General features: G+C 34.2%; 2 protein-coding genes across 5 annotated transcripts; one reads left to right on the top strand and one right to left on the bottom strand.

Moving 5' to 3' along the window:
• Positions 1 to 2,639: 2,639 nt before the first annotated feature.
• Positions 2,640 to 4,603, top strand: LOC110879710. Of its 2 annotated transcripts, none has more exons than XM_022128225.2 (2): positions 2,640 to 2,802; positions 3,608 to 4,603. In XM_022128225.2, the coding sequence occupies exon 2, from the start codon at positions 3,675 to 3,677 to the stop codon at positions 4,461 to 4,463; it is 789 nt and encodes a 262-aa protein (XP_021983917.1). In that variant the 5' UTR covers positions 2,640 to 2,802; positions 3,608 to 3,674; the 3' UTR covers positions 4,464 to 4,603. The 2 variants fall into 2 exon arrangements, with proteins under 2 accessions (XP_021983917.1, XP_021983918.1); XM_022128226.2 differs by having other exon boundaries at positions 2,789 to 2,914.
• A 4,736-nt stretch (positions 4,604 to 9,339) lies between these two features.
• LOC110879708 (transcription factor PIF7) lies at positions 9,340 to 11,621 on the bottom strand. 3 transcript variants are annotated; one of them, XM_022128221.2, is made up of 6 exons: positions 11,492 to 11,621; positions 10,669 to 11,101; positions 10,485 to 10,583; positions 10,312 to 10,377; positions 9,674 to 10,033; positions 9,340 to 9,583 (listed from the first exon to the last, which is right to left on the bottom strand). In XM_022128221.2, the coding sequence occupies exons 1-6, from the start codon at positions 11,536 to 11,538 to the stop codon at positions 9,470 to 9,472; spliced, it is 1,119 nt and encodes a 372-aa protein (XP_021983913.1). In that variant the 5' UTR covers positions 11,539 to 11,621; the 3' UTR covers positions 9,340 to 9,469. The 3 variants fall into 3 exon arrangements, with proteins under 3 accessions (XP_021983913.1, XP_021983915.1, XP_021983914.1); XM_022128223.2 differs by lacking the exon at positions 11,492 to 11,621 and adding an exon at positions 11,376 to 11,466; XM_022128222.2 differs by lacking the exon at positions 11,492 to 11,621 and adding an exon at positions 11,269 to 11,402.
• Between the last annotated feature and the right edge of the window lie 550 nt (positions 11,622 to 12,171).

Genomic DNA, 12,171 nt, shown 5'->3' with positions numbered 1-12,171 from the left:
TTCGGAAAAGCACTACAAGAGTTGTGGTACATTCTAAACGCCCAATCTTCAAACAAAAAGTTGTTTGCTTTATGACGATCATGCCACACATAACTTTTTTAGATGTTCTCGTGTCTTCTAATTCGACTCGCTCAGCGCCATCGAAAAAATAATGTAGGCTGCTATCTTCTGATTAAATTTTTGTGATTGTGATGTGATTTAGTTATGGTTTTATACTGTTAAAAGTAAAAATAAAAAATCAATATATAATTAATTCGACCGTTCATAATATTCAAACAAACAACAACAATCAAGCGCCTTTCTACCAACCCCACCCCTACCCGCCGGCTCCTACCCGCGCCATCGGCGGCGGTGTGTAGGTTGCGAGTAGGGGGTACCCGCCCATGTTAACCCTTATGCCCCGGGTGCCTTAAAAAAATTCATGCGGAACACATGTCATTTAGTAAGGACATTTACTTTTTTGTTTTTTTCATTTCTCTCTCCTACTTATTTATGCATATTTTTTTATTAAATATAGTTATTGTTTCATTAACCAAACTAAATTAATATGAAATTAATTATTAAGCTTTTTAAACAAAATTATATATTCTTCTTACTTAAAAGCCTCATAAAGTGCAAAATTATGTTGGTTAAATATTAAAAAACGGAGAATAAATACGAAGAAAGTTTTTACGACTGATTTAAAAAAATTAATATTAATGTGGTTGGATGGTAAGTATAGTAAAAAAAGAATCTATACAATATAATAAAGTAAATTATATGGGGGACACATAACGCTCTATGAGGTGATCTCAATTATTTTTTCTCGTCTAAGTAAATAGATATAGATAATATTTATTAATAAGATTCAAATCTATACTATATAATAAAAGAAACTTGTGATTGACACGTAACATTTAAATGATTATGTATCTCTTTATATATACATATTAAATTAGATTAGATATTAGTCCGTTATATAACATATCCATATAATAAATACAAATAGATCGTTATATATTATTTAATATAACGTTTTATTTATTAATATTAGTTTTAACGATTATTGTTATATCATTATTTTCTTTTCTTTTCTTTTTCGCTCATCTCAATATAACGGGTTATTAATTAATATTAATAATTTCAGTGATTATTGTCATATCATTATTTTATTTTCTTTTCTTTTTCGCTTATCTCAATATAACAGGTTATTTATTAATATTAATATCACTGATTATTGCTATATCATTATTTTATTTTCCTTTTCACTTATCTCTTATGTATTTTATATATTTTTTAACTATTTCTTTTTTTTTCATGCTTATTTAATTAACTCAATCCGTACAATACACATGTTTTAAAAAATGTAACTTTTTTATCACTGAGTATATAAAATTATATTTATTCAGCTTGTATAATCTACGAGGTTCTAACATGGTAAAAAATATTTTATTGTAATCCATGAATTTTATCTTTATCTTTTACCCTAAATAAATAGATATAGTTAATATTTGTGAATAACATTCAAATAAAAAATATATTCCTACAATCCACGAATTTTATCTTTTACTATTTTGTTTTCCATTTATAATTATCATGTCTTTGCTTTATAATAAGGATTAATTAAATTGAATTATAATAAAATAAGCATCAATAATTCATGGCTTTACTAACATTTTAGACTTTTAATGTAAAAATATAAATAATAATACAAGTAGTAATAAAATACATAAATAATAACCTATAGCAAAAAAGTTTATGCAATACTCTAACAATATATAAATATATAATCTTTTATAATAAAAGATTGAGTTCATTTCAGAACCTTAAATAGTTGTAGAACTTTCAAAACTCTTAGGAAATAGTCAGTTTATTTATTAATTTCGTCTCTTTCTCATATTAAATATTCGACGTCACATTTCAACTTTTAAATTCTAATGAGCCACATGACATGTTATTTAAAATTAATATTTAAAAAAAAAATATTCAATCTGTTTAATACACACGTCCCTAATCTAATATTTATATAATAACAAGTAGGTGGTATTAAAAGAATAAGTTTAAAAAAAGAGTAAACTGTCAAAATGGTCCTTGAGGTTTGGTCACTTTTGTCACTTTAGTCCAAAACTCAAACCTTTTGAATATGGGTCCCTGTGGTTTCAATTTTGTTGTCATTTTTCATCCAAAATCAAAATCTAGTTAGATTTTTCAGTTAACATCCAGTTTTTTTTTGTCTTTTTCCTCCCTTTTAATGAAGGGCAAAATGGTCTTTTAATGTTTTATCATTACAAATTTAAAAAAATCTGACCAAAATGGTTTTTTAACGTTTTATCATTACAAATTAAAAAAAAATCTGACCATTTTGTCTTTCATTAAAAGGGAGGAAAAAGAAAAAAAAACTAGATGTTAATTGAAAAATCTGACTAGATTTTGCTTTTGGATGAAAATGACAACAAAATTGAAACCACAGTGACCCAGATTCAAAAGATTTAAGTTTTGGATTAAAGTGGCAAAAGTGACCAAACCTTAGGGACCATTTTGGCAGATTACTCTTAAAAAAAACCTAAGAAAATTTTTAGGGCTTAATATATTTGAGCTTATGAGGCCGGCCCATGGATTACAAGCCCCATTTCAGGCACGGGTGTAAGGTAACTAGCGTGAGGTTGCGATGTAGCAGATCCTTTTCATTGTTCAGAGTGTTGTGGTCTCGAAGTGGTCGCTGTCATATCTCTTGGCCGACGGTCGTGTGTTCATATATCATCATATGTCAATCTCACCGTTTAATTAATTCAGCCACTGCCTTCATATTCTTATTATTATTAGGTAAAACCATCTTTATTTTTGCTTCAATTCATTCATCCGATTACGCCTCTTTTCGTTTTTTCGGCACCGTTTAACTTTTTAATTGTTTTAGTTATAGGGAACCGAATCACAGGTTAGGTTTTCTATTAGTAACGCTGGATTTTATTTTAATTTTATTTGGATTATGAAAATTAGGAAAAAGAGATGGATGCACGTTTCTGAATTTGTGCTGATGATTAATATGTTTACGATTTTGATTAGATTAGATTCACTTATTATGCTGGATATATTCTGATTCGTTTTAATTTCTCTCGATTCCAACGTGGGGAATTTGGGCCTTTTTTTTGCTTTTGGAAAAGATTATTATTTTAGCTGTTTATTAACTGTAATGATGCATACAGCAAGCCTTATACGATCTTGGTTTTAAAAAGCGAGAAGCGCACCTAGGTGACATGACAGAGTCTTAAACCGAACACAAAACCTATATGTACAACATACAAAAACTCGCCATGTACAAGAGGCGCGCGTCAGGCAGCTTTTCTGTCAAAAATCGCGCCTCAGTTGCGCCTCACGTACAGCTCGCGTCTTATGTAGTAAAAAGCGTGGACCTTCACCTCTAAGTGCACCTCGCGCCTAGACTCGCTTTTTAAAACTATGTATACAATTTTTATTTTCATACTTTACTGAAGGTGCATTGTTTTATCTGACATTTGGTTCAGTTTCGGACGTCACTCGTGAATGGTGTTTATGTCTCTTTGTTAGTTTGATAAACAAACATAGGAATCTGAAACAAATTGGAATTGAGTAACGTGTTTTGATGTTGCAGGCATGGATGTGAGCAGCTATTGCTGTTAAGTCTGTAGAAGGTGAAGAAGGTATACTGTTTATTTAACATGTGGGGTTTTGGGTCGAAAGCCATTACGGGTTCATCTAGGTCGAGAATTGACTCTGCAAGGCCTGGTCAAGCTTCTTCAGACTGCTCTGATGATGAGATCTCGGTAAATAACAGCAGGGAAGAAGGTTTAGAGTGTCCGATTTGCTGGGAATCGTTCAATATAGTGGAAAATGTTCCGTATGTTTTATGGTGCGGACACACACTCTGTAAAAACTGTGTTCTTGGGCTGCAATGGGCTGTTGTCAAACTACCCACTCTTCCAATCCAGCTCCCGTTTTTCGTATCGTGCCCGTGGTGCAACCTGTTGTCGTTCCGTCTTGTTTATAAAGGGAATCTTAAGTTCCCAAGGAAGAATTACTTTCTTCTTTGGATGGTTGAGAGCTTGAATGGCGACCGAGTCAAATCTCATTTGTCTTCTTGTGTTGACCACGCACCGAGCCCTGCTTGGTCGTGGACTCGAGGTTTGGTCACTAATCCAGGTAGCCATAGTAACAGTCTGGCGAGGCCACGCGTTGGTGAACTCAACCATCATGATGGATCTCATGGTGTGAATGGTGAGAGACTGCAATCGACCATCCGTAAGTCGTTAATCTTCTTTGTTCACTTAACGGCTAAGTTTCCACTGGTGTTCATATTTCTACTGATTGTTCTATATGCAATACCTGCAAGTGCAATCATCTTGGCTGTGTATATTCTCATCACAATTTTGTTTGCTCTTCCGTCTTTTCTTGTTCTTTATTTCGCGTACCCGAGTCTTGATTGGCTGGTAAGAGAAATCATAACTTGAGGTGGGTTCGGGTTCTTGATTTTCAAACTTGTTGTATCTTTGGGTTGTAAACATAAAGCTTCAGGTGTCATGTTGCTTCTCAAGGCCTGTAAAAAGAAGACTCTATTTTCTACTTTATGAAATTGGACTTTTGATGGTAATGTTTAAATCTTTCTAATAGGCAATATAGCTGGTGTGTTAACAAATTTATTAAATAGTATGTATGCTGGTAGAGTGTTTAGACTTAACCAAAACAAACATTATTAAAAAAGCATCCTGTTTCTCTTTTTAAATGTCATATGACAATCATCTCATACATTTAAAAAACCAAACCCTCACAATTTTACATAACTAGTGTGTGAGGCTTTGAAACTAGATCGATATCATTATCCCACAAGGTTGTTGGGTATGTGACGGATGATAGACTTGCAAAGCGTCGCGTATATGTGACGTGTGTGACGGATGGTAGACTTGCAAAATGTTGCATATATGTGAAGTGAAAAGCGAAAAAGTTCAAAATTTAAAATGAGTAATCACATTCCTTGGAATATTATAAATGAGCCTTTGTTTATAGACTATTCTAGTACCGGTAATATAAATTTCAATTCAACTTAGCGACACGTTCTTTTTTCTTTTTAGCAACTCACACTCTCTAATCTACTCCTAAATTACACCCTTTTGTACTCTATAATCCAACCAACACATAAAATAGGTTTATATAAAATCGGAAATGTACTAGAAGTAAAGTTCGGTCAAGATAGAGTTAAGTAAAACATATAATAACCAAATGATGTTTGGCCTAATGGTATCCAGGTTATAAATATGATTTCCCTACTCAAGAGGTCGAGGGTTCAAGACTTCGAGTCGAATGGTGGCAATTGTTTAGAATTAAAAGCAGGTTGGATTGCTATTAAAATTAAAAAGAAGTAACATAAATGATAAAACTGATAATTTAAAATAAAACTAATTATTATAAAACCTGACTGATGTTATGCCTTTAGGTGTAGTTGATTTGATAACTGTTGCTAACAAAAATCACATAGCTAGACTTGGATCCTAGTAGCAGTGTGAGATCGGTAATTACCCACATATGTGATACTTTAGACGACTGTATGGACTATAGAGTTGTGCCTCGTCTTTCCGAACCCAGTCTTGGGCTGGCTGTCAATACGAAAATAAACCGTTAGAAGGGGTTCCGAGGCTTTGAGGACCACCCTCCTTTTACTAATGGATCTCAATGTGTGGACATAAGTATGTATAAGAGAAGAAATGGAGAAAGCCTATAAAATTGGTGAGAGAACCAGCGAAGTCTCCATTTGAATGGATAGTATTTGGGCTTTGGGCTTCCCATTTAACACACCCATCTCTTATTCTCCTATATATGTATGTGTTAATTATTAACTAGTAAATAAGACCCGCGCGCGTTGCGGCGCGGGTACTTCGCAAATATCGAATGCATTAGTCCAAGCGTTATGTGATGTATTAACCATATGAAAACGCACGTTTTGACGTATCTGATTGAATCAATGTATCCTATAGTTGCATTGCGATTGGATCAAAACGTAACGTAAATCGAATTTATATCGTATAATCATAACGTATTATACGTGACCCGACTAACTCAAATTTATATCGTCAAGCGAAAAACTCTCGGGGGAATCAAAGTGGCATTTACAAAGTTCATAAAAAGTTAAGTGGTTAAAAATTGCATATCCTAAACTTAAGGGCTAAGAAAGGGTAAGAAAGTATAACAAAGTTGGGGCTGAAAAAAAACTACCACAAAGTTGGAGTGTCAAAAGCAAACTATTTGTAAAAGTACCACCGACTTTGTCTTTTAAGATATAGCTAGTAATAAGACCCGCGCGTGTTGCGGCGCGGGTACATTGCAAACGTGGAACGGATTAGTCAAAGTGTTATGTGATGCGCTAACCTTATGAAAACACGTGTTTCGACGTATACGGTTGAACTCAACGTAACATATAGCTACATTGCGATTGGATCAAAACATAACGCAAATCAAATTTATACCGTACAATCGTAACATATTATATGCGACCCGACTGACTTAAATTTATACCATCAAGCCAAAAACTCTCGGTTAAAGTGACATTTTACAAAGTTCATAATGGTGTTAAAAATTACATTTCGTAAACTTAAGGGCTAAGGGGTAATAATGAAATTTGACAAAATCGGGGATAAAAAAAAACTATACCAAAGTTGAGAGTATAAAGAATACTACCCAAAATTAAAGAGTAAAAAGCAAACCAGGGCCGGTCCTGAGAATTCGTGTACCCTGTCCGAGCTCGAAAAAATGTGTCCTTAGGCCTTAACGAAATTGAGTATTTGGCTCACAAAAAGTCTAAACCTAATGCCAAAGGGGCTAATAACTAATCTAAACCATAAGAATAGTTTTGTAAGGGTGCCTATGTTGGTGTTTGTATGGATGTACCCGATAAAAAAATATTTTACATATACATATCGGGTTTTTTCCATAAAAAACGTGCCCATCAAAATATCGGGCCCTGGACGGTGGTCCTCTCCGCCCACCCTAGGGCCGGCCATGAAGCAAACAATTTGTTTTGTCGGTGGCATTGGCCACCGACTTTGTAATTTAAGAGAGTATAGAATGTGTCCACTCTGGGCGTTTTATGTCATATGTCGGTATAGTTAGCATGTGTGCATTATGGGGCATTATTTTAAAACGGGTGTAGTGGTATAATGCCCCAACCAATCATTACCTAATTAATTTTTTTTTTCAAATTAAAACTAATAATATTTTATTAATTAAATAAAAATTACATAAATAATAAAACACAAACACATAATACTACTCGTCTTAATTTTCGTCTTTGCTTTCACCATTCTCGTCATCTTCGTCTTCCTCGTCATCCGCTTCTTCCTCACCCTCGTTTGGAATATACCGAACCGACCATGCGTGTTGAACCAAATCAAGCGCTAACGCAGTATGTGCGGTTTCAGACCGCATTTCATGTGCATTCTTCACTCTGTCTTACATTGTTGCTTGGGGATATTCCTGAACAGCTTCTGGTACATAGTTTTGGCATATTGTTTTTTCTTCGTCTTCCGATATCATATTATGCATGATTATACAAGCGTACATAACATCTCTTATTTATTCTTTGGTCCATGCACGACAAGGATATCTCAAATAATGCCACCGTTGTTGAAGAACCCCAAAGCATCTCTCAATGCCCATACGCAAGGACTCGTAGCGCTGAAGTACACTTTTGAATACTAGTGAATCCAAGTGTCCATCTCGCATCCAATTTTTGTTTAAAATAATCAAAGTTGTTTTCCAAGTCTTCAGCGATGCGTAAAATAAACGTTTACTCATCCGGAAACGACGCCTAAAAACTTCTGGGTTTGGGTAAGTAGGCGCTTCATCGAAGTAATCTTTCAGCAACCGATTGTTTGCTGAACGCGTTCAATATATTCTCTTGGTAAATTTTCACGTTGAGGCCGGCTACAATGCTTCATATACCGCGCCGCGAGTTCGCATGCACTCGTAACCGCCTCTTGCTCGACCTCCTCATCGGCTGAGTCACCCTCATCCGCTAAAAACTCTTTGTAATAAAAATTTGCAACGGAAGACGAGGACGTGGGGGAATCCATTTTTTATAGAAATGGTTTGTAGTTTGAGGTTGTATGTGTAGGTTTTTGTTTTTGGTTTGTATAAAATTGGGTGTAATGGAAGTATATATATATAAGTGAAATAATAATAATAATAATAATAATAATAATAATATAATCGAGCTGTTAGTTTTGACCGTTGGCAACGGTCTTATTGGCCAAAGAAACAAGTGAAGACGTTTAAAAAAGGACGCCCCACCATTAAAAAAAAACGCCCCCGGGGATGTTCCGAGGCGTGTTTGGGCTTTTTTTGGAGAAAAAACGCCAAAAAACCTCCACTACGGGTGGTCTAAGTTATAAGTTTTGGATGTTTTTGGTAATCCCAACCCGATGCCTAAAAATGATAATCTAGGTTTGGGATAAGGCTAAAAAGTGTCAGAAATTAATATATGGTGTCTTAAAGTCTTAATTTTTTAGACATGGTGTTATAAACTGATACCATGTGAAAAAAGAAATAAATCTAACACCATATTCACATAAGAAAAAACACCGTCACACGCCTAAAAAATTAAAACACCATGTGTTCTTTTCCTTTTTACTACTTTTAGGCAATATAATTTTTCTTTTCAACACAACTCAACCTTATATGTATGTTGTTATATATTGAGCATAAAAACTTGTACCTTGTTGGTTATTGAGTTTACATAATAATACATTAAGCAAGGAAAGGGCATGTTTTGTTGTATGAAGTAACACAGACAGACAGATAGTTGAAATGATTGACAAAAGAAGTGGAGTCCATCCATGTAGTAAATGTTAGTATCTGGCAACACAATAGTACAAGATACATCCAATCATTTCACATGAATCCAGCCTGTGTGAATAAATGCTGGGAACAACCTCATAACTCCATGGAAACTCAAACTCTTTCTACATTATTGAACACTTAGATTGAGTCTTCCAATTATTTATATTATCCTATCAGCCTTTTTCATTTTCTATATTTTATTTCAGTTTCATATCTTTTTTGAGGTCCTGAAAACCCATATCAAATCTTTTGGGGATAATCTGTTGATCCAATTTTATGGGACATGTTAGCTAGTGGTCTAAAATCACTGGAATCCATGGTCTGACCCCACTTTTTGTCTAACTTATCCAATGGCTTTTGTGTTTTAGATTTTAGTTATCAATATTGATATAGTGTTCAATCTGTATCATATATATTATATCAGCAATCTTTCCTTGTTGTATTATGTGCACTAAAGATGACACCTTTCACGGGCGTAACATATTTTGGAACAAAACATAACAAACCAGCATAATAAATACTATGATAAAGACACCAAAAAGAACTTTTACATGATCATCATATAATGCATACTTAGGTTGTAACTATATATTTATTACAATAATTACAAGACGCTTTTTTTTTATCATCACTTGCCCGGAACATGGTCTGGCTGAGATGAGCTCGTGCCCATTGACTTTCCGTGGTTGACCTGTTGCCTGTAGAACTCTGCCATGTTGTTGTACATATCCATATTTATATGCTGCACCGATAAATAAATTAAACGTAAAATGGTTAATCGTTTTGAAGTTGAAATAAAACTCGGATTACATTTTTTTTATTCTTGACATACTTGTGCTAGAAGCGCGTTATGTGGGTCGCTGAAAGAAACTGTGGTGTTGGTGGGTAGGCGGTTGTGGATTGCTGGTGGTGACGTGGCGCTTATGTGGAGGGGGCTAATCATTGTTTGTGGGACCATGAAGGGATTCTGAGCTGGCGGGGGCATACCAATCTGGATGCCTAATCCCATTCCCATTCGGGCTAACATCGACATCTGAAACTGCTGCTGCTGTTGTTGTTGTTGCTGCAATTGTAGTGGTACCGGTATCATCATTTGCTGTTGTGGAACTGACATGTTTTTCATTATTTGCACATGTGCTTGAAGCTTCTTTAAGTAATCTATTACTTCATCCAACATTGAAGCTTTATCTGTCTGTATAAACAATTTCCAAATTTAGATACTTTTCACACTGTTGACTTATGAAGTCAAATTACTAATTTATAACTTTAAATCTGGATGAAAAGTGATCATAGTTTTCAATCTTTTTTGATAACCCAATTTACCTTATGCTATTTTCTATATATGGATAGGTCTTGGTGCAAAATTATTCAAGAAATGAATAATAATTTTAGATATGGAAGTTGGTAGGATTGACTTTAAAAGTCAAACAGCAAAAAAGAAGTTAAGAAACACATAGATTAAATTCTGACCTTATTAGCATTAGGCACAAGCTTTTGTAGAGCTTTCATCTTCTGGTTAATCCTTTCTCTTCGTCGCTAAAATAACGATATATCACATAAGATCACATTTAGTGTTTTAAAATTTTAAACTTTTATACTTATAGTACCTTTTCTTTTATAAAATAAACTTACAAACAACTTACCCGTTCGGACTGATTATGAACAGCAGCCGCTCGGCTTCTCCTACTCGATCGAGACCGAACTGTTTCATCCTCAGTCCTGCATTCTTCTTCTTTATTTTCCTGTTCAATATCAAGAAACTATTAACCAACCAGTATAGTTTGCTTGTAAAAAGTTTATTTATTAAAAGTGTTTGAAAATATTTACCCATCCATATTGACAAGCAGAATCATCATCTGTGTTTTTACTCTTCAAGCTCTGATTAGGCGAGTCGGATGAAGGCCATGTCATCATAGTAGTTTCATTATCTTTGCTGTTGCTAACATTATCTTCTTGCAAACCCAAATTTCCTACACATTGATCATGGACAATAGCCGATGATCTGGGCCGCTTCTTTAGGTAACTCGGGCCCGCGGTATCGACCCGATTCCCACTGGAAGATGCAACATTTGAGCTTAGATTGTATGTTCTTGGTAGAATTTGACTTGTTTGTAGGTCAAACTCTTGATGTTGACTTTGGTTGTAATATGTTGTAGCATGATGAACAATGGATTCTAGTGTTTCATTGGTCCTTCCAAGCTCATGCATGGCTGGTTGACCATTTTCCCATGTTATTTCTGCAACTCCATAGTCACTCATCCTGAATATTTACACAAATAAATTGTAAGTAATTACTCATATATGATATACTAGAAATGATACAAAAAAATGAAAGAAAAAGAAGAAAAAAAGAGAAAAAAAAAGATGAATTTTTGGTGTTTTATGTGTTTAACATCAACTGATCAACTTTTCATACTATTTAGGAACCTGGTAAATGTCATTTATTTCTGTGCAAATGGATGATGAATACACACACTGACACACAGCCACTTGCAACTAGCAAGACACAGGTGCTTTATAAAGAAAGGCTAGACCTTTTTCCAGAAGAGCATTGTACAAACTTGCTTGCACAAAGTACAAGTGAATGAATAACCTCTGGAATAAGGTTTTACCCAAAAAAGGAAGTGATTCTATTATAGTGGGCATGTACATGGGGACAACGGGAGGTGTATGCTGTTGCTGCTGCTGCCTATGCATGTGGGAAGGATCTTTATCTTTCTTCTTGTTTTTTGCTTTCTTCTGATGCTCTCAGAATCCAAATTTGGTATTCCCCACTTACTTTAGGGTCATATATATATATATATATATACACACACACATCGGTAGGGTTCATGCGAGAACCGATGTGAACACAACAAAATAAACCCACTACACCACTAAAAACCTAAAAAAACTACCCCCAAACTAAATGCTAAAAATTAAACCATAAAGCTAAACCCCAAAAAAACCTAAAAAAACTTAAAAAATCTAAAAAACACATAATTTTTTTAAATTTTTTTTATAAAAATCGCTACTTTTAGTATCCAATTTTTTTATTTTTTTATTAACGAAAAGTAGCGATTTTTATAAAAAATATTAAAATTTTTTTTGTCTGTTTTTTAGATATTTTTGGTTGTGTTCACACTGGTTCTCGCAATAAAGGGTGCTTCCTAACGGACCTTTCTCATATATAAAAATAAAATAATAATAATAATAATAATAATAATAATAATAATAATAATAATAATAATAATAATAATAATCGTCATCATCATCTTACAACCCCCACCCCCCCCCCCCCCACCCACCCACCCACCCTCTCAATGGTTTAGATTTTTGAGGAGATTCTGT

Source organism: Helianthus annuus, chromosome 9 (assembly GCF_002127325.2).
Source record: "Helianthus annuus cultivar XRQ/B chromosome 9, HanXRQr2.0-SUNRISE, whole genome shotgun sequence".
Classification (NCBI taxonomy): domain Eukaryota; kingdom Viridiplantae; phylum Streptophyta; class Magnoliopsida; order Asterales; family Asteraceae; genus Helianthus; species Helianthus annuus.
Note: the sequence above shows the minus strand (reverse complement) of the source record. Positions and strands in the feature narration are given on the sequence as shown.